General features: G+C 29.7%; 1 protein-coding gene across 7 annotated transcripts in view; it reads right to left on the reverse strand.

The window, feature by feature from the left end:
• Positions 1–23,862, reverse strand: part of eas (ethanolamine kinase 1) — a 62,226-nt gene extending 38,364 nt beyond the window's left edge. Inside the window, exons 1-3 of one of the 7 annotated variants that reach the window (XM_067050842.1) lie at positions 23,659–23,862; positions 20,581–20,684; positions 13,884–13,962 (exon numbers count right to left, since the gene is read on the reverse strand). Coding sequence is in view for 1 of the 7 variants with exons in the window: in XM_067050840.1 (XP_066906941.1) it covers positions 4,767–4,783 (17 nt within the window). In the remaining 6 variants the exon portion in view is untranslated. Of the gene's footprint in view, positions 1–4,766; positions 4,799–13,883; positions 13,963–20,580; positions 20,685–22,688; positions 22,707–22,968; positions 23,013–23,658 lie in introns of those variants that run through there. The other 6 variants (XM_014424862.3, XM_067050843.1, XM_014424863.3 and 3 more) reach the window with 6 other exon arrangements.
• Positions 23,863–24,326: the final 464 nt, after the last annotated feature.

A 24,326-nucleotide genomic window follows, 5' to 3' on the forward strand; every position in this document is an offset into this window, starting at 1 on the left:
TTCTTGTACTAAGACAATCGGGAGCCCCTTGAGATTTTGAGCCCGGAGTTAGTTACGGGACTCCCGCAATATCGTATCGCAAGGAACCCGGAAAGTTTAGATCTACAACAGATAATATTTACAAGAATACATGAGTAAAGTTTGTTAAATGAATGGAGGAGTATTCATTTTTTTCACTCAGTTAAAGGATTGACGAGCATTTAAGAAACTATTTTTCGCCGTATACGTAACAGTATCATTGCACAACAGACATTTAAAATTATTAGTATTCCCACGTCGTGGTACTCGTACAAAATAACTCTTTCTTTTTTTTTTTCGGTTTCAGCCATAAAATAGATCATCCGATAACATTCTAAACATTTAATTATTAAAATAAAATAGAATAATATTAATATGATGCATAAATAACTTCAATTATTAAACCTTAGAGGCTCAATGAATAATTAATAAACTGATTTTGTATTCACTTATACCTCATTTATGACTTTTCGTATGTTAATAATAAAAGCCATTGTACAATATGCAATTTTTATAAAAACTACACGAAAAAGACTATGAACAATTACAGTACCTGAATTTAATAATTTAAAGAAAAAATCATCTAAAATGTCAACAAACAGAATAAAATAAACAAGATATGATCTGTTCAAGTGCGTCGAAATTTGTCTGTACTTAAGATAAAATTTTAAGACATCAAAGATAGATGACGCGAGAGGATATCATCATTGCAGGAATATTAAACAAATATAAATTAATATTTATTATTCATATAATAATTAAGCATTACAAAGTGGTGCGAAACGTCGGGAATCCCAGACCATCTTCATAATTTGAAATTATATATATATATATTATTTGATTATACATAAATCTCAACTGATTAAATAAATTCATAAATCATAACACATTGGTTTATTATTTATTATTATTATTAACTCCGCTCCACAATTCGATGTCGAGTCCTGGCCTCCTGCATCAGCCTCCACCAATCATTACGATCTTGTGCAGCCGCCATCCAGTTCCTCACTCTCGTCATGGTCCTGGCATCGTCACTCACACCATCACTCCATCGGCAAAATGAACTAAACTAGTAGGACGAATAGAAGTTTTTTGTCTGCATATATTGAATGCACCATTTATTCGTAACAGCCACTGTGGCTGCAAATAGTGTAAAGAGCTATCAGAATTCGTTTATATCAAGTTCAAACATAAGTGGAATGAAGTGATGAGCTATGTTCGAGCTAACCAGTTTGTGAAGATATGAGAATTTTTAGAGCTTAGTAGTGAATTTTTTTTCAGAGTGAATTATCATCAAAACTAATCAAAATCGCCATCAGTACTAAAGGTAAGGCCTTCAGTTAAAAATCGTTAAACTTATACAACTAAAATACAGCGTTGTATTTTCTTTCCCGGCATCATGTTAAAACAATTAATGGTAAAAAAATGTATATCTGCATCACCACCCAGAGTTATGCCCATGTTTGAACAGGTGTTGTCTAGTTTCAGAATATCATAGTAAGACAGCTTTGTGTTTTTTTGCGATAAGATATTCAAATTTATTTTTCAAAATTCCCGTTCAAGGTCAAGAGAAGAGAAATATGTGGGAACATAAGTCATTTAATCGTAAAGAATCTAATTTCATTCATGCTAATGAATGAATTGCAAATCTATTAGCCATCTGAGAATGTTAGATGCTTACCACCTACTCCATAAGGCGATAAAAAAAAAAAGAGATGTACTGAAAGATCAGTAGTTAGTGAATTTATTTTGAAAAATCTATATCTCATATATATATATATTACGAATCTGCATTTACATACAAAAACAGTGTATTTAATATTGTTCTCAGTTCCACTTGCACTGTACCTTTTTCCTTAAGATTGTATAATTGCAGTCAAACATTTTTTATTATATTCACACATTAATATCCTCGTGTGTATAAGTATAGCCATAATCGTGTAATACGCTTGACGTTGATTGACGCTGAGAATAATAATATACGATTATTATATTCTATAACATAAATAAATGCAAAGATTTGATAAAAAAAAAAAAAAAAAGAAAGAAAGTTTTTTTATACTTGAAAAAAAAAAAAGAACGTAGAGATAAAATAAGGAAATAAACACCACTAAAGTAGTTTATATTATAATTTAACAGATAACCACAGGCTCAACAGAGCACCAGTCAATGTTGCTGACGAAGCGTCAGTAATAATCGAATAAAAATAGCTGAGGGAAAAACTTATATAAACTGTCACAAATATGCCATGTTTTAAAATAATTCTTTGCTAAATCTAATTAATTATTGAAAATGAAAAATAAAAAAAAACTTTCAATTACGTTTTTATTCTATTACTTAATTGGACGGAAAAAGGCCATAGTTTGCTAAAATCCCTTATAGGGAGCTCGAAGTAATTAAAATTAATGAACCATGACAACCATTAAATTTTATCACTGAATAAATTTTAAACAGTAACTTAAAAGTTGTGATAGAATAATTATATTTCGTTGTGACATATTTACAATATATGAATTCACATAATCCTCTCAGCAACTAAAATTAAAGTGAGCAAACGATGATAGCGAAGCAAATGAATGACAATGAACATTAACACAGCATTTATGACGCACACAAATACATAAGAATGTATTTTATTTTTTAAAAACTAGCCGCGTATGAATAAATAAGCTAGCTAAAAGTTACCAATTTTTCTCTTTTGCGATAAGTATAAAACACTTCCATACTTTTTGGGTATATGGTCGTACCACACAGGGTTTCACAGTTAAGTGTATGAAATTAGTAAAATAATAATTTATCAATAGGTTATATAAAAACTTCAAACGTAAAAACTGATTTTCTTTTCTAATCAACAGCACCAATCAGTGACTTTGCTAATTTCCTAAAAAACTGATACATTAAAATCGGTGTTGTGGTAGAACATGCCCTTCAGAAATAAATTTATTTTCAGATTTCGTCGCTTTTGAATAGGGTGAATTTAAAATCTATGAACAAGGAAAATTATATAAAAGCCAAATTGCAATTGAGTAATTAATAAAATAAATTTTCATCCATTCATGTTATTCTCAAAAATGAAATAATTATAACGTTTTAATCAGATCAAACTTCACAACCTAAATTTCCAACCATAAAAGATAAAACCAAGGAGACTAACAATCTCAGGGTAAAACGTATACGAGATATCTCAGACGCAAATAACGTAATCTTAATTAAGAAGGAGAGGCTGCGGACTAGAGATCAAAAAATTCAATGAAAGATTTTTTGATGATACTAGCTCGAAAAATATTAGACATGTCCATGGTTTCCAGCAAATACGTCCTACAAGCCAATAAAAAAAATATTTAATATAATTTCAACTTTTTATATTAATGTTTTTTTTTTTTGCTATGGCTCTGTAAGAATTTGATCATTACGAAGGTCATAATGAACCAATCGAAATGTTTTTTTTGAGTAATTATAATAATAATTAAGGCTTAGCAAGCCCAAGGGTTCGATACCGATACCACCTACTCTACATAGATCTTTCCAGTGACCCTCCCAACCAAAATCTAATAAGTACTCCCATCTACGTTTCGGTCTATCCATCAGGCGTTCAGTGTTCATTAACATTTTAGGGATCCGCTCGTTACTAAGCCCTACAACCTTACACGCTTATCTTATATACCGCAATGTTGTAACCTGTATTATATTTACCGGGAGCAGTTCCCTTAGTTCGGCGCTGTGTAGCCTTCTAAATTCTCCTATTAATTCATCCGTTTTTGGTCCGAATCTTTTATGTAAGATTATATTTTCAAAAACCTTAAGGTACTGTTCTTCCCTTTGTCTAAGAGGCCACGTTTCGCATCCATAAGCAAGAGTGGGCAGGATAATAGTTTTATAAATTCTAACTTCTAAGTTTTTGGATAGGAAGCGCGAGCTAAGCGATTTCCTAATTTTTTCTTGGATAAAATAAAAAAAAAAATATTGCCGGTTGCATTGAATTAGATTAAATATATAGAAAATTACAAAAAAAACAAAAGACGTATCCAGTAAAGTTGGATGTTTTTATCGTTCTTAAAAACCTTAAAAACGATTTTTCAGATGTAATGTAATATTACATTTTACCTAAACATTCATAAATCCTTACGAGTTAATCAAAATTCAACCTTACCAAAAAAAAAAAAAAAAGAAAAAAAGGCATAACTAATGTTTTATTCAAATCTAACTTTAATATTTAATATTAATATCTAACATTACACATAAAGACTGTTAGAAAGGTGAATATCTGCTTATGAAATCTATATCGATAGCTTTTAGAACTTATACCATTATATAGAAGAAAATGTAATTTCCTATAAACAAAAACTTCTCAGGCGTTTTATTTTTTATCTCCGACTTTGATTTGTTAACATAGGTACCGTTTGTGCTACTTCGTGTAGTTAGGTAGTAGTAATAGTACAAAAGCTCAAGAGGAGAAAAAAGGAAGTTACTTCACCCCAATTTTTTATTACCTAATTGAAAACTAGGTAAAATTACTAGTCAAAATTGATGAGTCTGTCAAGTATAGGTAGGGGGGAATAAAAAATGGCGTCTGTTTCAAAATGTAAAAAATAATTAATGTTTTGTACGTAGCTCTATATCTTTAAAACTACCAACAATAACCGAAAATCTAAGAGAGCATCATTTAAAGTAGAGTAAATTTGCTAAAATTTAAGCCCACATTTAAATTTTAAATTAAAAATTTCCACCCAAACCCACTCGTTTCTAACCTTGCTTCCTCTTCCATTCCTGGCAATCCTCCGAGGCGCCTGAAAAGAAGATGGCCTCGTGACCTTATATTGTAAACTGTTTTTAGAGTTCTACTACTGGGTAGTTTCTCTACATCCTGTAACATATCATTATGTCATTATGATCAAATTTACTGGTTGTATTTTTAAATACAGTTGTAAATATCAATAAATAAATAAAATAAAAAAAATGTAAGCCAATAGACACATTTACGTTTAATAGTTCTCGAGATATAGCTTTTTAAAAAGCAACATTCCATAAAAATGTATGAAACGTACTGAAAGATCAGTAGTTGAAGAATTTATTTTGAAAAATCAATAACTCAAAAACCATTTCACGCACAGTTGTCTATTAGCACTCAAATTAAAGCTAGTTTAATGGGCTATAAAGTAGTTTATGACGTTTATTTTCGTAGGAGTAATAGTTTTCATGAACTATAATAAAATAAATTAATTTAAAGTTGTTCAGACAAATTTTCATTTGCCAAATTTATATGCATATGTGAATATCATAACAACTACTACCCCTACGAAGATAAGTGTCATAAACTAATTTATAGTTAGTTAAAGTGTCGGCAGACACAGGGGCGGCTGAAAGATCTACAGATAAAGGGTCTAAAAAAACAAAAATTCAAAAAAAAAAAATAGAATACAAAAAACTAGAAGTTAACATTGTCAAACATCATAAAAACAAATACCACAAAAAAGACCAACACTACAAACAACAACATAATAAACTATACTAGAGTAAATTTAACTACAGACAAACAGATGGAAGACAAACAGCTGCACAAACAAAGGTTTCCAAAAAAAAAATGTTCAGAAAGCACAACTATAAATCAATTTATTTTAGCAAATATCATGAATACTACTATTCCTAAGAAGGTAAAGTTCATAAACTACTTTCTAGTAGATTAAACTAGCTTTAATTTGAATGCTAATAGACATCTGTACGTCACATAGTTCCTGAGATATAAATTTCTCAAAATAAATTAACTAACTACTGATATATCAGTACATTTTCATGAAGTTTTGCTTTTTAAAAGGCTATATCTCGAGAGCTATTGGACGTAAATAGCTCTATTAGGGCTAATATTTCAGAAAATTTACTCTTCTTTAAATAATATTCTTTTAGATTTTCTAATGTTGTTGGTAGTTTATTAAGATATAGAGCTCCGAATGAAAAATGAATGTTTTTTTAAGGTTTTGAAACAGCTGCAATTTTTTCTTCCCCCTACATATACTTGGCAGACTCCTCAGTTTTGAATAGTAATGATACATAGTTTTCAATAAAGTAATAAAAAATTGGGGTGAAATAACTGCCTTTTTTCGTGTAGATTAGTGGTGGCGCGTTGAAGTTGTTGCAATTTTTGTAATTTTGGAAAATAAAAATGGAAGTTTCCCACCATAGGAAGACAAAATGTTTTAGAAAATTTGCTGTAAATGTATTTACAGGAGGGGCGAAAAATCTTTGCTTCGCCTAGAACAAGTATTTTATCAAACCTAACTACATCTGCCAAATATATATTTTTTTTAACTCGCCAATTAACGAAATTATGACTATATGTACAAAGACAAGTAAGTATGTTTATTCAATTAGTTCCAAAAACAAGAACAATATATTTATTGTATATTGATAGGTATAAAAAATATTGTATTTCAGAGACAACTACTGTCTCATGCTATACACCACGATTTCGAAACATTTCGGAACGAAAGACGTTGCTAAGTGAGATAAATACTTTTTTTTAGAGAGGAACGAAGAATTATATTTAAAAATTAGAACTTTAAAATTAAATGTTTAAAAATTATTTTTTATCGTATCTATCCTACGATACATATCCAATATCCATTATCAGTGTTTTATGCCATCTGCTATTTTTAAAAGAACTATTTATCCCTAACATTCCATTCAATAGAATAAAATGAAAGCTAACTAAATTTGCTTCAAATTCATTCTATATGTCTGTTCTCACAAAAAGATTAGAATAGCTAAGAAGATATTTTACAAAATAAAAGAAAATTACAAAAATTTAAAACTTTTTGTGTTTAAGAGAAGAGGCAATTTGTTAAGAAATGTATATTAGAACATAAGGTCATAAAGAGATGATTTTTAGTCCTACATTGTGAGACATTTTAACGGCTTTAAAAAATGAATGGGGTAAGATTTTTTGTAACGTGTTATAGCTTTGGAGTTATTTATTAAGGACTGAAAAAATTGCAAAAATATGACCGTTTTTAGGTCAAATTTTGTAGGAGCACGCTTTTTTCGAAGGTAAAAATTTAGTTTCTTAATATTAATATAGGTCACCATACCATATAAAAAATCAACGTTACATAACCTTTTGCACACACGACTTCTTTTTCTTATGTAGTTAGACTGGACTACTAACAGTTTTGGCAAATATTAATATCTTTTTAGTTATGGATGAGCTCTTTAGACTTAAGGACGCTCCAAACTACGCTCAGGTTTTTGCCGACGTTGGAGCGAACCACATTACAGGAAAGTTCATAAATACATAAAATAAATGTAAGTCGCAATCAATGTCAGGCAAGGTGTAAAGACAGACAGATTTTATTTACCAAGAAACGGAAGTAGGGCGTCTTCAGGACCCCTTACTTTCTTTGGCTATCAACTTCAATCAAGCCAAAATGCCCAATACCTCTTTATCAGTTTATTTACACTTTATATAGCAGAGCTTAAAAGGAAAGCTAGCAGTAGCCTTTTGACAGGTATAGGATTGATGACTTGCTGTAGTCATCACCTGACGCTTTATTCCATAACTCTTGGATGTTTTACAGAGCGACAATAAGACCCAGGATTTACTAAAAAGTATTGTGAAGTGGAAAGGCCTAAGGAATTATATATGAAAAGTTAAGCGGGACTTGCTTACCAAAAAATCAATGAAAATAGACACTGAGTAACCTGGAGGCCGTTAAAATATTGTTAAAGAGAATCTCTTCAACAAAGGGAGCTCCTAATTCTACAATTTTGCTCACCACAGCTGGGACATTCTCACGAATGGTACCGTCGTTTCATTTACTTCAACAATAAGTAATTTAGATGTACGTGCTTGACAGTTTCAAGAGTAAACTCAACTTTCTACAGATATATCTGTATACAGAGGCTAGGTAACGTTTGGAGTAGTTAGAAACATTCAGGAAGATTCTTGTAATGTTACAGTATTTTAGGCTCTAATCCGAGGAGAGAAGCAGAAGAACTTATGAGAAAAGATCAAGAAAGATGGAAGACACAAAGAGAAGATGTGTGCACAAAAGTATTTTTTTAATATCAAACATAACCTTAAAAAAATTTATCAAGTCCTTATAATTGAATACAACATTTAACTCCATAATATATGAAACCCGCTGCAACAATATTCATTCTGCAAAAGTTGTAAGCTAGACTAAATAAATTTATTTATCTTTACCTATAGTTATAGAAATGCTATAGAAGAATGGTGTTGAATCAGAAAGATCTTTTGAATATTTTCTATAAGTTAGGTAAGATTTTACTATTTGGAAAAAAGAAATATATTACCGCGTAATAATCTAGTACATTTTAAATAAATCAATAAAAAAATTTTATAATGGACTTGGCTGTTTTTGGAATGCAAAGCATCAATTGGTTCAGTCTGTACTTATCTTTTGTTTGTCCAGTGTATCAAATTTACACTCAATTCTGCGTATCACTCATGTAACATTGCGTCATTGAACCCACTATGATTCAGTAAGTATATTTACTGTTTACAATAAACAAGGGCCATAAAAAGGCACAGGGAGACAGGGTTACCCAAGAAGACCAAAATCAGGACGTCCTGTCCTGTCGAAAATAAGAAGTCGTCAAGAAGAAGAAATAAAAAAGTCGTCAAAATACAAGCCATTAGGGTACGAAATTCAACAAGATGACATTAGAAACTTGGTTGCCTGTAATCGGAGGATATCAGTCTTAGAATCACACATTGGAAGAAGACTGAGAAATACAACCCTTAAAGCAAGAATGCCTGCGGAAGGGCTCCTTCTTTCTGCAGAACGCAGTAGACAAGATAAAGATCTGCTTAAAAAAAAAAATCTTGGATTGAGAAGGAATGGATAAATGTCATATACACAGACAATACGAGTATAACTCTTAACGGTTTAGAAGATCGTAAAAAGTGCTTCATATCAGAAACTTTGGGCTTCAGGAGAATGATTGTGGGAGCACTTCATGTTCTGAGATGGCATTTCTTTTGAGCTACTCAGGAGCCTTGAGTGCTTCAAGGTTTGTGGATATGATTTTACAAGACCATCTAGTACCTTAGATGCCTATGATTGGAGCTAAATCATTGCTGATGCAAGATCATACCGCATGTGTTTCTGATTATCTAAACACATCAGGCATCCGTAACCTAGAGCGGTCAGCAAGAATTCTGGACGATAATTCATTGAAGCATGTGTGAGAGAATTTATTAAAAGTAAATTCGGTCGCGGGTCTTTATATATTTTAACTCCAACTAACTATATATTTTATATATTAATACTAAAGTACAGAATTAATACTATAGCAAATTATATATATTAAGCAACCAAAAATATTTGAAAAGAAAATAACTATAAGAAAAAAAAATGGAAACATAAATGTACTTACTTCGAATGAATAAGTGGAACAGAAGGATTGCAGTAAAACAAGAAAAATGAGAAATTCGGAGATCGGCAGTAGTGAACTACTTTTTAACCGGCGGTCCCGACATCAGCAGTTTGTTGAGAAGACGGCATGATGTAATAATCCCAGGACATAATTATCGCAAATGTAAATTTATACAGGATAAATGGTACACCCAATAGTGCTCGATCATGCATAAACAGCTAAATCAAAATTTTAATAACTTCAAAATTAGTCGAAATTACATGTCATTTTTTATTTTATTTTTTTTTTATTCAGAACATAAAAGAAACCGAATCTATTAAAGCTGTTTAAGAACCTTTTAAATTTATTGAAACTCAAAAAAACTGCGTTTCGAAACGAATTGGTCTTTTCAAGTTTGTCTACAGCGCGAACGTCAAGCTGACAAAGGAAATCGGATGTTTGAAATGTTCAAACATTTCAACTGATATCGACTCACTTTTTATACTAATCTGAATATTGAAAAAGATAAACAGTAGAAAGTAATGTATTTTTGGTCGAAAATAGTTGTAACATTCTGTGAGGATGAAATTTTGTTTCCAAAGTGGGCCGACAAAATTTATTTAGACCTTTAATTATAATTATAACATTGAACATTATTGGTAACTATAAAACAGAGAAACTGAAGAGAATTTATGTTAATATAGATGATTAAGAAATTATATAGAGTAACCCAACTCAAGACGGGACCGAGACATCCAGATTGTATAAAAGAAAAACCTCAATCATAATTTAACTCATGCAACGAGTAAATACTCCGGAAAGAGTAAAATTACTTCTAGAGAAATAATATGTAATGTCAGCACTATAATGGCCATATACAAGGTCATAAGGTCACATTTTTTTTCAGTCGCTCGGAGGATTATCAGACGTTCATTGTGAAGCGAGATAATACGAAAGTGTATAGTGAGTGATATATGGCTGCAAAATGTGAGAAATTATTATACTTGTGGATAATTTTATTTATAAACAATGAAAAGAATATTAAAATTTTCGGGATCAGATCAAACTCGTTTTAATGAAAACGTTTAACTGGAAAAATCAAACTTACCATTGGAATTCCTCCCAAAAATAAACCTTTAAGACGGGTAAGCCCGTAAATGAATTGTATCTTATAATCCCTTAATTTCACAGTTAGCCATGCTACTTTAGCATTGTTAGAGGTCAGCACGGTAATATATCTTAGTGTCTATTTCTATTGAAAGGGATCTTTCGTACTCACATAGGCAGGTTAAAAGTAAGTTTTTAATTTTTATAAGATGCATTAAGTAAGGAAGTAAGATCAAAAATGTAAATTTCCGTTCAGAATAACTCCTTAAGGAGTTCATGAACAGAAATTTATTTGGAAAGAAAAAAAAAGATCTAATATTTGGAGAAGAAAATCAAAAGAAAAAATTAAGAAATTATTGGCCAAAGCAATAAAATCAGAAGAAACAACTCAAATACAAAGAGAAAAATAATAAAGACACTGGTTTAGCTAGAACCTCAATAAATACTCAAACATAATAATAATATATGAAATACATCCGTTTGTCAGGTCAATGCAAGTTGTTAAAGCCCAAAATTTTCGTTTCTTTTTAGGTTAATTTTTCTATTTACTTTCCAAGTGATTTTCAATTTCGTTAGTTTTATGTTTATGTTATTCATTTATTTATTTTTTTTTAACTATAAGTAATATTAATTTACATAAAAATAAGGGATATAAGGAGGTTTACTGTGTATAAATAAATTTCGGAGGTGTAACATGTGCAGAACAATACCGAAGGCAGTTGGGCCAGTGCCAGCATAACCGCGGATGAGGCAGATGGCAGTGAATATTTAGGAAGCACTGGAGCGATTTTAGGAGGCATTGGCACAGTGTGAGACGCGGATTCACTGAACGGGCGCTCCGCCGCTATTGTTTTGTTGAGCCTAGTTGGAACTGGTTTGTTTTTGGAAACAATTCACCGACTCGCCGACAATCACCACTGTGCAGTCAACAATTGTTGGGGTTGCCAGGTTACCTGGCGCTGTTTCACCAACTCGCCTGCAGTCTACATTCTTATTATTATTATCGATATGTGACTCCCCCCCCCCTGACCATCTGTGAGTGACTATTTTTCTTTTTCTTCTTCCATCAAGCTTCATATTTTTTTTTTCTTTTTTGCTTAACTCAAGTTAATTAACTTATTATTTTTATAAAAAGAGAAATATTTTTTTATTTTCGTTTGTACATATATATCAAAATATTTTTTTTTTACTTCACACTTCATTATTTATTTTTTCTAAAAACACAGTTCTTTTTTTTTTTTTTGTATTTTTTTTTTTTTTATTATTATTTCATTTTCTTCATTATTTTATTATCTTTTTTGTGTCTGATATTTATTTCAGGTCCTCCGTGTTATTCAACCCGAACCAACGAATATTTTACTCCGGGGAAGAGGTCGGTTTTTCACTAACGAAACACCCCTCGCCCCAACACAAGTAAAGCTAGTAAGTAGAACACAAATACTGAATTAAATAAAAATTCATTCAATGTAGGTGGATTGGCTAATAAACTTATTCATGATTATTTTTTTCTTCAATTTATAAAGCAATATGATACTGTATCTCTGTATGAAACATCCTTACTTAAATCTGAAACTTTAAAATATGAACAATACTTTAGTGACTTCAATTCGAACAAAACTAAGAATAAGGGAAGAGTTTTGTTCGAATTGAAGTCACTAAAGTATTGTTCATATTTTAAAGTTTCAGATTTAAGTAAGGATGTTTCATACAGGGATACAGTATCATATATACTGTTTATATATATATATATACTGTTATACCTGTCACAAGTATAGAGAAATAAAAATAAAATATTTTGGACATTGGACCTGCTCTCCAGAACAATTATTCAGTTTATTAAATCGCTCTAATTGGAGAGCTCTTAGCAACTATGTATGAGAGGCTACACTGGAAAGAGTTCGGTTGGTTAACAAGTGAGCGATCAATGTCATACCACAGTTTGTTATAAGTTTGATATTATTGTTTTGTTTCTTTTAACTTAAATACTATATTTTTGTTTTAAATCACTAACTTGTTGAGTTTTTTTTAAAGCTATAAGAAAGATTTGTTATTTATGTTGTTAGTTAAAATTGAAAACAGGCTTTGACGGTCGGATATTTTTGCCATTGTCTATGTGCCCTTAGTTGTTGAATAGATATATTTTTTCTATTAATAAATACATTTAATAATATATATATATCTTAGTGTCTACTATTATAAGGTTGAATTTCACAGAATAAATTATAATAATATATGCGAAACAAAATAATCAGTTAAAAAAACGCAATGGTGCTTCCCAAATTGCTATTAATTTTGCAAAATAAAATGATAACAGTTTGTGAGAATTGTAATGTTTCAATATGAACACTATCTCAAGGAGTTTTAGTTAAAATTAACAATCGATAGTGTATATGTAAATCTAACGCCCAATACTCGAAATACTTATCGATATTGTGTTGAATGAACAAAAAAGATAACGATGTTTAATACAGGAAAGTTTTTTTTATCTAATCGGTCATCAGGAAACTAACTACAACAACTTTCGAGAGTGGGGGACAAAATCTTAAATTTCTAAATAATTGTAGCCGGAATATCGTTTCTTTTTATATACCGGTTTTCGATGGTCAATTTTTTTTTAACATCCTTACCGATCATCTTTTTCTCCCCATTATTATTTACTTCGTCAATCACTGCCACGTACATTTCATCGCTCATTGACCAAACCCATTTTTTCACAAAACAATTTGTGCATTTTCTGTGAGATTGCTTCTTATGATCGACAACAAATAACTTAAGAACCATATTTCACTGATTAGTATTTATTTTTCTAGTTAACCTGAACTTCATAAAACATTTACTGTTCCATTAGGGCCAAAATATATTGATGTTAAGTCATTTAAGAAATATCACTAAAAATCAAGTTCCAAAAAGATGAGCTAAATTAAAAATATTGATTTGACTGTTAATAAATATAATTTATTGTCTTACATTGTCTTATGAGTAAAGGATTTAAAAAAAAGCTTGATAACACTATGAAACATCAAATAAGAAAAAAGCAAAAAAAAAAATTGTTTACCATATACTAAAGTAAACAACATGAACAAACTTAAACTAAGAAAAAATTTATATTAGGATACAGAGACAAGAAAAGAACATTTATGTAGAAATTTTATAAAAAAAATTTATGTAGAAAAGAATAAAATTCTAGAGAAAATTATGATAGTTAACCACTGGAATTTTGGGCGTACTATTCAAGTTTTTTTTCAACATTAGCTTAAGAAGGCTGAGAAAAAGGCCAAAATAAGACGTGAACTACTAGTAATCAAGATAAGATACAAATGAAAATATGCCATTAAACTTAAAATTATCTTTAATATAATTAGATTATTAATACTTAATACACTTACTTCCTACTAAGTTTGATAAGTTTCTTATTGATGATAGGAAATGATATGTATCGAGCCAATAGAAGATATCCATTCGCACCTAAAATAGAATAAAATAATTTAGTTGTAATATATATCTATCTACATGTAAAAGAAACAATGAAAATACAAAATAAATACTTAATGTATTTAAGGAAAATGTTAGTTTCAGAATTTACTAGCACTAACAAGCAAACAGTTACCATATAACTAATGTAGGTATTTTTTATATATTTTGAAAGTACAGATATATGTATATACTTAAGAAGTCAAAAAATGAAAAAAAAAATGATGTGGTTAGAGAAGATAGAACACTGGTTGATATGTAAAACTTATTTTTATTGTGTAGAGATCTTTCTTACCCACCAAAAACGTTTTGACTATCTCCTAGGAACAGTAATAGCACTGACAATGGCCTACAACTTAGACCAAAAGGTTGGCACACAACCAAATTAAGTTTCACTTATTAATGTCCTTTATCCTCTGGTTGCAATCCCAAACATTATTTCCTCATAAGGTCAACTAAATCTTTAACAATATATGCATCAGGGATGTAAATATCGAAAAACTATATCGAAGATGTATCGTAGCTACAGTTTTCAAACACATCAAAATAGTAGTTCGAAATGTCGACAAAAATATCCATATTTGGATATACCGGGCCCCGATATTTTATACTAACCAAAATATTGGTATTGGAATCTATCCTAATATCAATAATGGAATATATACTTATATCGTTATTGGAATCGATACTAATATCGATATGTGGATCTATACCGGTAGTTCGCAGACCATTGGTGGCCGCGTGAGGGTTGAGCAACACATATTTTTGTGATGATTTATTGTTAGAACTATTTTATTAATAATCATTTCAGATGTTTAGGTGTCAGCTGAAAGGTTTTAACAGGTAAATACACAATAAAAGTGACTCAAAATGCACTTTTAAGCAACCTAATTTTCAAATATTTTCCGAGAAGGAGACACTAAAAGTAAAAAATATGATGAGGATTATAGATAACAGATATGAAAAAAAGAAAGAAAAAGAAAATAATTAACTAAGTAGCAAATTAAAAAAAAAAAAAACAAGGACAATTAATTTTAAAAAAATGTAATGAACAGTGAAGCTGAAAATTTTTATTTTTATGTAGCTATAAATATTCATAATTTAAGATATCTCGAGGTGGGAATAACGAACATAAATTTTGTTGCCGTAAAGAATACGATAGTTCAACAAAAGAAATGAAGCTGCAATGCAATCGGGAAAGTTCGGGTGGACTCGGGTTTCCTGTTCGGATGACCATTTTACTTTTTTTCTCCTTTATTTATACATAACATTGTTTAATATTTTGTAATTACCGATCATTTATTATTGCTGACAATGAGAACTGGTTATTTTTTCGGAATAAAACAAACTAAAGGTACTCTTCGAAATTCTGTATTTGAGCCCGATTAGACAATTTCAATGAAAATAAGACTCATCTGGCATTAAAGACCATTTAAAGAGAACCAGAGAAAATCGAAAAAAATGTTAAAAAATCCATTTAATAATGAGACACTTCCGGTTGGTCGATTTTAGCGAAAAAGATAGCTGTCACATTCCAGGCATATACCCACCTTAAATATATAATTTCAGTACCGTAGAACTTATCGTTTTATAGCTGGACTGTTCACACACACAGATCATTTTGGCTAATTGGAATCAAGGCGCCTCAAAACGTATATTTCCGTCGAATTCGATATTTTATATAGCTTTCTTTCTCTTACTATATATTCCACATTCAGGTAAGTGAATGTTACACTTCTCTCAAGTCCTAAACGTACCAAGTCCTGTTGGAGGAGCATTCTGAGGCATCAGGTACACAGCAACAATGATAATTTACAAAGGAGTAATTTTTGGTATCCTGAGGTATGCGTATCCAGCCTGAAACCAGAACTTTCACAACGACAGAAAAGCAGGCTGGAATTCAGTGTCTCTCCAGGAACTGGAAATATAAGCAGGAGTAGTACCTCTCCACTTCCTCCTAGTTCATACCTTGTCAGAGAGCGCATTCCCACATTTAATGATGAGAGACAATAACCCATTTTTCCCAGGGGGAAGAGAGGAAACTTAGCCGAACCACGACCGCTAATAAAAACAGTTTGGAGACACCTTATATTGAAGGTGACCTTACATAAGAAGAGATAAAATAAAAAGGTAAATGTAAGAAATCAAATCAAATCAATAAAGAAAGAAAAAATGTAGACCTGTGTATGGCACTGTCCACAGGTCAAAGCATAGCCTTAATTCACTCTGTTCCCACAATGATATATTCTATATATCCTGATCTATAATGTAATAATAACTAAAGAATAATAAATTATTTTGTTAAATGCAGTGACAAATGCATACCCAGTGTACTACAGTATGATTATGCCACAACACCCTACAATCCAAAACCTTGCAAACACCAAGATCAAAATTCGGGAAGTAGACAATGGCTGTATGTGGAGAAGATGGAAACTAGTTGTTTCGAAGGAACTTGACTATAATTCTTTAAATCAAAGCATAGTAGGCATAAGATTGAAAACATTTTATTAAAATTTATATACAGTAGGTAATAGAGGTAGGAGATTATTGTTATAGTTTCTATCTACTTGTTATCATAGTTAAAGATAACCTTCAGGAAGGTAATTATTCTCCTTGATTTAAAAATGTGTAATAGTTGATTATTATAAAAAGTTTTAATTATTGACACTAATATGTTTAATATTAGCATGAGGTGACAAATAAGGAGTTAATTATATATTGTATAAAAAAGTTAATCAGGTAAATACTTTATGAATAGTTTAATGAATAATATGAAATAGGGTTAATGTTGTAAGCATATGTTAGATTTGTTTTATAGCAACCTGAAGATGGGGGATAACCACGAAACGATTTTGTCTGTGTAATAAACTAATATATTTAAATAAGGAAGATTGTGCTCATTCACCAATTTTATATCATTTTTATTTATTATGTAATAGAAAGATTTTTAAAATTTGGATAGTCAGAAAAAAAAAATATATATATATATTTTTTCCTGTTTTGTAAAAATTTAAAATTGCCCAAGTATAACTCTCTAATTCATTGAAGGATTACGTACCCACTTTATATAGGCTGAGAATATGCCAGAAGGTTCTGCCAACCTCAGAATTGATCCATAGTTTTTTTTTCATCTATTTTATTTGTTGATCGATAGTTGATAAAAAGAAAATCAATTTTCTGTCTCAGTTGGGCTCGACCCCAACCTAGTGCGGTAACATCCAGTACTATGCCCACTAAGCTATCCCACTCCCGTTTTGGAATTAATAGATCAAGCATAAACAAGGCGTTAGGCGTTCGATCTTCCAGCGAACAGCCCTGAAGAAGGCTAGAAACTCTAGCCGAAACGTTGGCACATTAAAATAAGTTAATCGTAGTTATTTGTGTTTTTCATTGACCGCACCCCCAACCATCTTCTCCTCATTCATAAACAAAATCGTGTTTTAACTTATATTTTCTCTTTCCGTTTATGTGTTAGTTAAGTGATTACATCAACGCATTAGTTCAATTTTCTTCAAATTCGGTATTAATGTTTCTTGAAGCCATGGAAAACGACGTATATGCAGAGATTACTATTATTTTATTTTTTCGTTTGTCATTGTTTGAATAAAAGAGGAGTTTCAATTGAATTTTCTTTGAATGTGAATTTAACGTACGGCGTAATTTAACTCAGATATGCAATAGGAAACCAACCGACATTTTTGTGAAATTGTGTTTTTTAACCTTATCGATGATTTTTTAAAAAGAATTTTCATTTTTCGACAAAAACTCAAGGCGTCCGTCAATATTGAAAGTCATCAATAAGAATGGTCTGCCTTGGTTTTTTTTTGGAAAATGAAAATTCATGAAACAAAAAATATAGGAACAGTTTATAAAACACAATATCATAAAATAGTGGTTGGTTCCTTATTGCATGTCTGAGTTCAATCGTAATAACAATTATCTTATTTATCGCCACAATTCTGATTTTAGTTTTGTTATAATTATTGAAAACAATTCACAATACCTCCAAAAAGAAAATCGGCAACTACAAGAGCTAAGGAAGCTTCTTTTTTTAAAAAAACCCATTAGATACTTCAGAAGAAAGGGATCAAAATTTTATCTAAGATTATAAATAACGGATTTCGTATGCAATTATCTATTATTTCACGAGTCGAACGAAGATAACAGTATCATTCTTTATCCGAAAATAACCAATCATTTTAAATTGATTGTTCTCTTTTACCTTCGATAATTATTCAAATAAAAAAATCAAGGGATATATAAGTTAATATTTATTTTGAAAAATTATTTCTGCCATACCTAATCGGAAAGTAAAAAAAAAAATTGTGACGTTTGTGTCAGGACAGGTGTCAAGTTCCATACAAATTTATGAATTAATTGTATAACAAATGTATTATAAATTTAAATGTAAATATATTCATGTGTATTCGTTTAAAATAACAATGCCGTATTTGTTTTCCATTATTACTCATTTATTTAATTAGGTTTTCGAAACGGATAACGCATAATAAATAACGAATTACTTTATGTTTATTCGAATAACGGATGATCAATTAACAGATGAAACTTATGTTCAGACAACAAATAAAAACTTATTCCACATCCGACTAAAAATTTAACGGATTAATGCCCAACTCTAGGAACAAATAATTCTACACCTGAGAATATCGTAGATTAGATTGATAAGCAAGTGTGATATCACGCTAATAAAACGCTTAGTTCGATTTTCTTCAAATTGTTTACAACTGTTCCTTGAAGTCAGGGAAACAATGTATGTATAAAGAACTTCCCTTTTCATTTATTTTTTTATATACATATATTTTCAATGGTTAAGCTCTTCGCCTATCTGCCTTTTATGCGACCCCTCTCCCTTAGGTTGGTTACCAGAAAGTAACCCTTCTCCCCTCAAGAAATGACCAGGTAGGGGGTAGTAAAAAATATATCGGTTACGTGACAACGACCAAATACGTTGTTCCATTTTCTTCAAAATTGGTACAAATGTTCCTCGAAGTCAAGAAACGACATATTTGAAATATAAAATATAGGAATTTTTATTTTTCAATTCTGATTCAAGATTATAGGCTTTATAATGTATCATCAAATATCTATTTGGAAGTCAAGCCCAAATGATAGTTTTTCTAAAATTCGGCATAAATATTCCTTGCAATTACGAACAAATATAAAATTTTAAATTCTCACACCAATTTTTCTTTCTTAAAAAAATATCAAACAGACAATTATCAGGAAAAATGATTTTTAAAATATTCTAAAAGAACCAACAGACATCATGAACTTTTAAAAAACTAAATAAAATTTATATTAGTTCAGGTCAGAAATTGTATGTAGTCTCATTAATCATATTTTTATTATAAAAGTTTTAATTATAACCCGATGTTTAAATAAATAATAAAATTTAAGTTATGAGGTTAAAATATGATTTTTCATCTCAAATATATAGTTGTATAATTGCATATTCTAATATATATGTGTATTAAAATTATATTCTTTAATTATGTTAAATATAGATGGTGTTTGACATCAAAAGCTTCCGTCATATAAAATAAGTTAACAATTGAAAAAAATTTTCTGAGGTCTACACCCTGATTGAAATTAAATAATATTAAAAACTAATAAAATCGAATTTTGAAACAATTATCAATTATCATTGATGTACTTATTATTTAATCTGTAAATGAAAATTAAGTCAACAAATGTCTGTAAGATGATGAACTCAGAATCGTGGTGGTAGAAGTAAAGAGCCATACAAAAACATGTATGTCTATCTATTACTTATGTATTGTTTTAAATAAATAGAATCTGAATAGTGTTACAAATTAAGTTCCTAATAGTTTTTTCACTATACAATTTCCAAAACTTGTATTATGTTTATTGTAGCAAATACACAACTATTATTTATGTCATCACAGTCATCAATCAAAAATTATAAGTTTTCTCTAGTGAGTTGAATTTGCGAAATATGTACAGTTCAACAGTAGGTAATGAAAGCCATAATGACAAATCATTTTGTGGTATCATTCTACTGATTCAGGATGATCATAAATTTTTTCGAAAAAATATTCGATATTTTTAATGATGCAATATTTATTTCAAATAACTTTCCACATTCTTAATAACAGGGGTGAAATATGGGGCCGCATATAGTCCTGGATAGCAAAGGATGTTTGGAGAACACAATTACCAAACATTAAGATAAAATATAAAACTGATTATTTTTTAGTTAAACTGAAAGAAAGAATAAGATGAACAATATTTTTTTAAAAAAGCATAAATATAGCCAATCTTTCTCCCTTTCAATGCCTCATTATGGCATTCAACAATTAAAGCATATAGGAAATATAAAATATCATCATATAGCAACGTGAATATAGTGTCAAAAAATGAAAAAGCATTTACAAGAACATAAAAGAAAGTAAGCGATTGGAAAAAAAAACTATCATGAAACAACTAACACTAACACAAGTTTTAAATCAAATGAGGTATATAATATAAACAATATTAAAAGGGCTGGTACATAGATGCATATAAAAAAATCTTCATGATTTGAAATATATGTATGTATTAGTTACTACGGATCATAAATCTACTTACGTATTGGAATGGTAATGTAAGCCAATAATACAAATAAGGCAGAAACATTTCTTCAGCAAAAACTTCAAAAATCTACTCGATAAAAACTGCTATTGATACTTAAACTGTGAAAAAAAAAAAAAAAAAAATGGGAGAAGAAAAAATTAATACCACTGGGGAGATTAAGTTCTGTACTTTAAATTAATAAAATCATATTAGCCACGTTCAATATTTTATTGTTTTGGAGAAAAGAACCCCAGAAAATCCTAAAATATATGACAATATTTTATTGTTTTAGCGAAAAGAACCCCTGAAAATACTAAAACATATAATAGTGGAAATGGATAATATTGGGACCATCAGGATTTATCTTCTTGGAGGATCCTGAATGAAATATTTTCAAAGATGCATGAGAATAGGCGGTAGTAAAACATTGAAGAACAACTCCAGCAGGAATAATGTGGTTTTTGAAAAAGAGGATCACTCATGATCTAATTTTCATCTTGAGGCAGATCACAAAAAAGTTACTAAAAACGGTAAAAAGCTCACTCTTTGTTTTGTATGTCTCAAAAAACATTTAATAGATGTATAGGATCTCTTAGAGAGAGGTAAGAGGCATTAGAATTTATGACAGACCCATAGAAATGGTTAGAAGCTTTAAATATCTAAGAGCCCATTTAGATAGGAACATATGGTCAAAACAGAGATCAAGGAGAAATGATTTGAATGCTACATTCTTTAAACAGATTTTTTTGTAATAAAATGTATCTTTCTTAAGAAAACAAAAGAGAAGGTTGGAGCATTGAGGATAAGTACTACGTATTAACGAAAACACAAAAAATAACATTTGAATTAAGTACTGCCATTCTTAGTAAGAGCGCAATACTTTTTTTCAAAAATTTGGTAGAACAAAATATACTGCATTTTATAACATTAAATGTAAGAAAATTATTGCATAAACTGTTTTACAAAACAAAACGAAATAAAAAAAATTAAAGTAGTTTTTCTGATCATAGTGATTTGCAAATCTCAAAAATGACTTTGTAGGAGATCTGTGTTCTTTCTTATGAGGCCAGAGAAATGATAAATAACTAATACTTATACTTGAATTCCAATGGAAAGTGAGTATAGAAACTGAACAATATAAAATGAACCAATGGTGTAAGTAAGGTTCTCCAAAACAATTATGAAAAACTCCCTGATGTGGCTTTAATGAAATTTGAAGAAAAAAAACGTTTGGCAGAACTTAATCCCTGAAATATAGGAATTCATTTTGTTTAGATACCCAAGAATAATCACACACATGAAACAATTACATAACTATAAACCTTACATTAGAAATCAGATTAGAAAACTTACATTATTACTATATAATGAAAATAATTTTAATCCAGTCACCACAAACATTAAAATTTTCAGTAATAATTAATTTAAGTAAAATACATACACTTAATACATGTCAAAACAGAGAATGGACTTTTCAGTATTATAGAAATAAAAATATATTATGTACAAGAGACAGATCTTATTAATGTAATATCAATAACATTTCTAAAATATAGTAACTAATATAAATAAAAAAATAAGGAAATAGTGCACTAAAATTTCCATTTCAAGGTCTATTAGAAACAACACCAACAGTAAGGATAGACCAGAGGAAGTGCATTAATTTAAGGCCAAATATTGAAGGTTGTTTCTGATTATACAATGTGGACCATTTATTAAAATTAACACAGACAGTTTATTAAAATTAACATAAGTTGTTGTAAACCTCTAGCTGACAGATCAGTCTTTCTTCCATTTCCTATGACTAACCATACCATACTTCCATCATTTTATGAGTAGTGATATTTAGCATCTAGCTTATTTTTTTTATTTTTATACTATGCCATATTTATGAGTATTATAAGGAAACAATAAAAAAGTTTAGTTAATTCCTTTAAATTTTCGAGTTTTGGATACACAAAAAACCCTAGCATGAGATATTGTAAAAAATGGTAGCAGTTGCAAAACAAAAGTATTTATTTAACTTGAAACTGTAAAACCAAACAAATGGGATTAAGTAAACATTAAAAATTAAATTTGATCCTGGAAATTGAATGAAAAATTAATAATAAAGAATCACTTACTTGTTTAAACAGTACGAGTTTTCAAAATGTAAATTAAGTTTCACCAACTAAGATGGATCATCCTAATTACACCACTAAACAATACTTGAGACTAACTGTAACTTTTACTCCCACACTTTTAAAAAAAAAAAAGTTATTTCAAGTAAAACCATTACCGAAATGGAATAAAATTGAAGGTGTTTACTGCATATGTTTATAATGTTTAAACTACTTTAAAATATTTAGTAGGCTACTAAATATGTCAAAGCAATAGATTTACATCTAAATATTATCTATGTACCTTGAAATTGGGTATGGAAAATTCCATGAGGATAAACCTTATGGTGGTCTCAGGTAGATGTTTAACAGATCCATCAGGCTCAATGTTAAACAAATAAAATGGAACCATTTGTATTGCTAAAAGTCTCCATAGTACAAACTGATACATGAAAATCCCAAGTTTGATAAAACTAACAAACGATAAGAGAATTTGTTCCATCAGAAGTTGAATGAAAATTGGTAACTATAATTTTTTTTTTTTTTAGGTACATCTCTTATTGAAAACTAAAAAAAATAATCACTAGGAACAATGGTAGGAACCAACAATTTTGAGATCTAACACCAAGTGTACTAACTTCAGTTGAACAGGCTGTGTTTAATTACCGTGACTTATAACACCTACAAGAAAAAATGCACCAATTACAACATATTGTTCCAGAAAAATAGAACTATCAATTCAATTCAACCTAATGAGAAATAAAGATTAAAAAATTTATGAAAAACCTGATTACAGGTAAAATGCTTAGTAAATATTTATGAAAAAAAAATTCAAGCTAAAAATAATCTTATAATATGATTATTGAGGTCCATAAGGAGGATTGAACAAATTGAGAAAACATTGGTTAATGAGTAGAGTATAAAATATTGACAAATTTAGAGTAATATTAAACCAATAAACGAAACAAACCAATAAAAACGTTCGTAAACTTACTTTTATTTAAATATTTTATTTATTTCTCTCAAAGATTATGATAACATATTTCAATAGTTTAAGAATAGGTCTTAATTCCGTTGATTTGATTGAGTCAATTAATTAATCTTCACGATTTATAGGATAAAAAAAATAATGAACAATAAATTACAATTTATCATGAAATTAATCAAATTTTGAAAACCAGTGAATTTAATACTTTATCATATTTAAAATCGTCAACAACAACCATCATGTAAGGTCTGTTCAATGAAAACCATGAGCTAAAGTATGGTCATCTCAGCTAGTAGGATGAGAATATACTAGATAATAAGAGGGAACCCTTATAATAAGGTACTCATATTTTTGTATGTATCTGGTGTTCTTTGACCACCCACAAACTCCATATCTCTTCGAAATCAAATTAGCTTCTTCAAGGTGAGAATATTGGAAAGTTGATCAAATGGAGCAACTTCATTGCGTGTAGTTCTACTAAGTATTCCCAAAAATTATTCAATTTTACTGTTTCACTTTCCTTTGTCTGTTATGATCGACTAGAAAAAAAGTATTTTCCTGCCAATTGGTATTATAGAAAATTCATTGTAAATTCCGAAAAGCTAAGAACTGTTCACTTACAGTGGAGAATTTTGAATCATGGGAAAAGACGTAGTTTTCTTGGAAAATCCTTT

This window comes from Halyomorpha halys, unplaced genomic scaffold, assembly GCF_000696795.3.
Source record: "Halyomorpha halys isolate HHAL.00 unplaced genomic scaffold, Hhal_1.1 Scaffold481.1, whole genome shotgun sequence".
Lineage (NCBI taxonomy): Eukaryota > Metazoa > Arthropoda > Insecta > Hemiptera > Pentatomidae > Halyomorpha > Halyomorpha halys.